At 37.9% G+C, this 5,235-nt stretch overlaps 1 protein-coding gene across 1 annotated transcript; it reads right to left on the bottom strand.

Annotated features, from left to right (window-relative positions):
- Positions 1-227: 227 nt before the first annotated feature.
- LOC131012858 (probable LRR receptor-like serine/threonine-protein kinase At3g47570) lies at positions 228-4,940 on the bottom strand. Its single transcript, XM_057940848.1, has 4 exons — positions 4,008-4,940; positions 3,720-3,938; positions 1,554-3,545; positions 228-1,442 (listed from the first exon to the last, which is right to left on the bottom strand). Exons 1-4 carry the CDS (start codon positions 4,927-4,929, stop codon positions 1,099-1,101), a joined length of 3,477 nt encoding a protein of 1,158 aa, XP_057796831.1. The 5' UTR covers positions 4,930-4,940; the 3' UTR covers positions 228-1,098.
- Positions 4,941-5,235: the final 295 nt, after the last annotated feature.

Here is a 5,235-nt window from a genome sequence, read left to right as displayed (position 1 = left end):
AGTGGTGAGAGAAACTTGAGAGATCTTGATAGATTAGTCTTCTCTTTCATCTTCTTGAGTGAATCTTGTACTTGTAAACATTAATTCTTCACAGTTCTAATTGATATTTGGTGACTCTGCTGTGGACGTAGGTTGATTTTAACCGAACCACGTATATATTATCTTCTAGATTGTTAGGGCATTGGATTTCTTGTTTGTGTGTATCTGTTCTTGGAGCTATTTTGGTGTAGGCATAACATGAGCCATCAGCATCGAGTGTAATTACTTCCCAAATCATCTAAGACATAAATCGTTGGGTAATGAGCTGCAAAGAGTTGGGTTTTCTTGGCCCCAATAAAACGAAATTCTGTACTAGCAGTTTTTATACAAAAGATGGAAATTCTACAAACAAACTCTGGCTCATTCAATAAGGCTATTAATGCCATCATTTTTTTCATTTGATAAATTAATTAAATTAAAAAATTGTATTATTATGGATTCAAAACTGAAACTTTTAGCTTGAAACTTTTATCGTTGTGACAAGTAATGTTTCTAGTTCACATGCCCACCAAAATATTTTTATCCAAGCATGTATATTTTAGTAATTATATATATTGCATTATAAACTACTATTACTGATCAATCTCTTGAATTTATATCAACGAGCCCAATTTTGCCAGCCCATCTTCAGCATCTTCAAACTTCCACCTCACTGAGCAGAGCTACACTACACTATTCCTTCAACTGTATCATCTAAATTCCCGAAGCTGCTATACTGAACTAGAAGAGATGAAAGGTGATTAGATAATTATAGTTGGATGATATGGAATTAAAAACAAATCTGCAGCACTCCTTATTGAATCTTGAAATACCTTCAGATAAAATCTGGAAATTGAATTTGGCCACCGGGGGGCTTAGCTCACCTGGCCACCGGGTCCTCACTTAAGTGATGAGACCCGGGTTCGATCCCCTTTGGGAGCGAAATTGGTGATTGGAGTGATAAGGTGGGCTTGGTGAATTCTTGGAGTATTTGGGGAACTAATTGTTAACATCTAAAATGGTAATAGAACAATATTATCTTAGAAATAAAATAGAACTTTGAAATAGTTTACTTGAATCTCATTGGGAAAATCGATGTTTGATTTTCTGCAACTCTGCATGTGCTTGTTTCATGTTGATTCTATCCCCGGGAGAGTCCGCAGAGCATTTCAAAGCCAATTCAAGTATGGATGATACGCACTGCATATTCTTGCCAATCATTTCTTCCTCCAAATTCATGACTAAGTTGGCATCCATCACTTCATCCACGATCTCCATAAGTGAGAGTTCTACCCATCTCTTTAAACTCATATCTCCGCAAAACATATCATCACTGGGCCTTTTTCTCGTAAAAGTTTCAATTAGCATCACTCCGTAGCTATACACATCACACCTTGTCGAAACTAGCCCTTCCGAACCATACTCTGGGACAAAAAAAATCATGATGCATAATATATAGTGAGGAAAACACAATTTCATTGATTTAAAGTGAAATGCAATCAATAAATAAATCAATATATGTAAAGAAACTGTACCTGGAGCGATGTAACCCAATGTTGCTAGCGTGTTCGTTAACACAAAGCTATCTCCATCACATAACAACTTTGCTATGCCAAAATCGCTTACATGAGCTACCATGTCTTCATCTAACAACACATTACTAGGCTTCAAGTCGCTGTGGACAATGGGTGTTGAATAACCATGGTGAAGATACTCCAAAGCAGATGCAACATCAATCATTATATTCAATCTTTCCATCAGATTCAAGCAATAGTTGTGAGAATATAACCATTTTTCAAGGTTTCCCTTTGGCATATATTCAAGCACTAATGCCTTGAACTCTTCATTGGAGCAACTGCTTATGACACTGGTCAGATTTCTGTGTCGAATGCTACGCAGTATCTCACATTCGACATCAAATCTTCTTGAAATACCTTCTAACTGCATATTAAACACCTTGATAGCAATATCCTTCCCATTATTTAGAATTCCTTTAAAAACAGAGCAAGAACTCCCAGTGCCAAGTAAATTGCTTTCACTAAATTGTTCAGTTGCCTGCAGCAGCTCATAATAAGAGATTCTTTCCGGCACAATGGATATCATCTCATCAACTTCTTTAGTTGTCTTATCTTTCCTTTGGTATCTGACAACTATAAAGGCCAATGAAAAAAGTGAGATAAAAGCCACAATCCCAAAAACAATAAATGAAGCTCGTTCCACCTTCTTCCTCTTTGATTTGTGATTCGAAATTGCAGGGCAAATCCGGACATGGAACCTCGGGATTCCACACAATGCCTCATTACCCGTAAAAGAATCCGTAGTGAAGTTTCTAAAAGAACCACCATTAGGAATTTCTCCACTTAAATTATTGAAAGAAACATTAAAGTAGTCAAGGTGTTGAAGTGCTTCTAAAGATTTTGGAATTGAACCAGAGAGGTTGTTGTAGGATAAGTCAAGAGTTACCAAACTGATCATGCTTTTCATAGACACGGGAATAGAACCTTCTAGTCTATTATTTGCCAAAGACAAATCAACCAAATTCTGCAACTTCCCAATAGCGCTAGGAATAGAATCTGACAACTGATTCATCGATAGGTTTATGTAGATTGCTGCTCCTAAGTTACTTATCTCTTGAGGTAAACACCCATTCAATGAATTCGAGGACAGATCTAGATTGATCAAATCTTTTAGGCCCCATAAGCTTGGCGGTAAGCTTGAATTCAAAATGTTGGAGTCTAGAAAAATATTTCTCAAAGAAGAGACATCTCCCAAACATTTAGGAATCGAACCAGAAAATTGATTCCGGCTTATAGATAGAGTATCGAGGCTGAATAGATCGCAGACAGCATGTGGAATGGAGCCTCCCAACAAGTTATCAAACATATATAATCCTTGGAGTTCATGCAAATGTCTGATAGTTAGTGGAATATTACCAGATAACTCATTGATAGTTAAATCCAATATAATCAAATTGCTTAGATTGCCTATTACAACAGGAATGCTGCCACTGAATTTGCAGCTGAAGGCAAGGAATTCTCGAAGTGATGAAGATAAATTCCCAACAGAAGTAGGAATGATGCCATATAGAGGATTATCACCAAATTCCAACCGAGTTAGAAACCTGCAATTTGACAACGAAGTAATGAAGGAAGAAGACGGTGCCTGGGTCAGATTGTTGCTGCCCAGTTCAAGTTTTTGGAGAAGTCTTAGGTTGCCAAGATGAGTAGGTATATAACCACTGAATTTGTTGTTACGAAGTGATAGCATTGTGAGTTGAGAACAGTTAGAGATAGAGTTGGGTATTGCTCCACTCATGGAATTTCCCCCAAGATACAATCTTTGAAGAAAGGGAGAAGCATGGCATAAATGGGTTGGAAGAACCCCTGACAGAGCATTTTCAACAACTGAAAGAATCTGAAGAGTTGAAATGTTAAAGAGCTCATGTGGAATCGAACCACTCAATCTGTTAAAATCTAAATCTAAACTGTCCAGTTGGTAAAGTTGGCCAATTTCAGAGGGAATAAGCCCTGCAAAAGATTGAGATTTGGGACAAATTAAGGTTTTATTATTTCAAAACTGTAGCTAAAATATAGGCAGATACGAGTAATCATGTTTGTATAATAAAACAGGTAATTGTGGACAAGCTCAAGATGCATAATTTACATGCACTCGTTGTTTTGACTTACTAAGTCGTACAGTACCTGTTAAGTAGTTTTCTTGGAGTTCCAAGCTGGTTAGCATGGTAATATTCCCGACGTCCCTTGTAAGGTTCCCCGTGAATTTGTTGCGCCATAGTGCTAAGATTTGCAGAGAAGACATATTCATGAAAATACTGAAATCAATTGAGCCCCCAATCTCATTCTGTTCAGCAGCAATTGCAACCAGACTCTGAAGATTGCCAATCTCATGTGGTAGTATTCCTGCCAAAAAAGTGTCATCAAACTAATCTCATTTACACAAATTTATGTGATAAGAACTTTAACTCATACCGTTCAAATTGTTAGTACCGAGATATAAAATCTGAAGAGATGTTAAGTAGCCGATTTGTGAAGGTATCTGCCCACTAAAAGAGTTGAAAGAAAGGCTCAAAACCTCAAGTCGTGAACATTGGGATACATTTGTGGGAATCGCACCACTCAGCTGATTTTTAGACAAATGAATCCCAGTAAGAGATGGAAGTTTACTGCACATGTCTGTTGGTAGACTTCCACTCAATTCATTGCCTGTCAAATCTATAGCCACCAAGCTCGATATGTTGAATATGGCTGATGGTATAGCACCGGAGAGACGATTGAATTCAACATACAGATTTTTTAGACTTTGAAGTCTCGCAAACTCTTTTGGAATTTCTCCACTTAAAGAATTGGAAGATAAGGAAAGAAATTGTAGGTTTGTTAGGTTTGAGAGTGATTTTGGGATGGAACCTGTGAAGCTGTTGTTGCGTAAATTCAAGTACTCTAATTTTGGTAACTGACCAAACATCGGAGGGATGTCTCCGGTGAAGTTGTTGAGTCGGAGAGATATGAACTTCAAACGGCGAAGGAGAGACAGCTCTTGAGGCAAATCTCCATGAAAAAGATTGCTTTTGAGGTTGAGGTAGATGAGAAAGGAGAGGTGTCCGAGCTGTGGTGGAATGGTGCCGGAGAGAGCCATGTTGGAGAGATTCAAGGCAGCTACTCTTTGGTGGCGCAAGCTGCAAGTGACGCCAATCCAGCTGCAGACGGAGCTCGAGTTGGTCCAATTCGTTGCAAGTATGCGAGAAGGGTCGGAGATGATGTGTTGTTTGAGTGAAAGAAGGGCAGTTTGATCAGTTGCAAGGCTTGTAGGTTGTTTGGCTACACAAGAAAGCATTTGGAAGGATATGGAAATTAGGAATGCATATGCAAAAATGCAGTGAAATTTTATCTCCATGGCTACAAATTGGAGGGTGTGATTCTATTATAAAACTGCAAAATCATTTCCTTATATAAGGCTACATTCATGACATCTCTGTTTTGTGTGGACTGTTGTCACATCGAGGAGAACGTGAAACTCGTGCACAATTCCACACACCATTTTGTGTTTTTCCTACGCACATCACATTACTCATCTCAACGCCAAAGGGTCGATTTCTTAATAATGGCAGCAAAGATTTTTGGTTAATAATTGTCTTTTTGTTTTTAATTTATTTTTTTATATTTTTGCTTTCTGATGTATAAGTATGTATAAGGTTCCCCG

Source organism: Salvia miltiorrhiza, chromosome 2, assembly GCF_028751815.1.
Source record: "Salvia miltiorrhiza cultivar Shanhuang (shh) chromosome 2, IMPLAD_Smil_shh, whole genome shotgun sequence".
Lineage (NCBI taxonomy): Eukaryota > Viridiplantae > Streptophyta > Magnoliopsida > Lamiales > Lamiaceae > Salvia > Salvia miltiorrhiza.
This window is presented reverse-complemented; position numbering and strand designations above follow the sequence as displayed.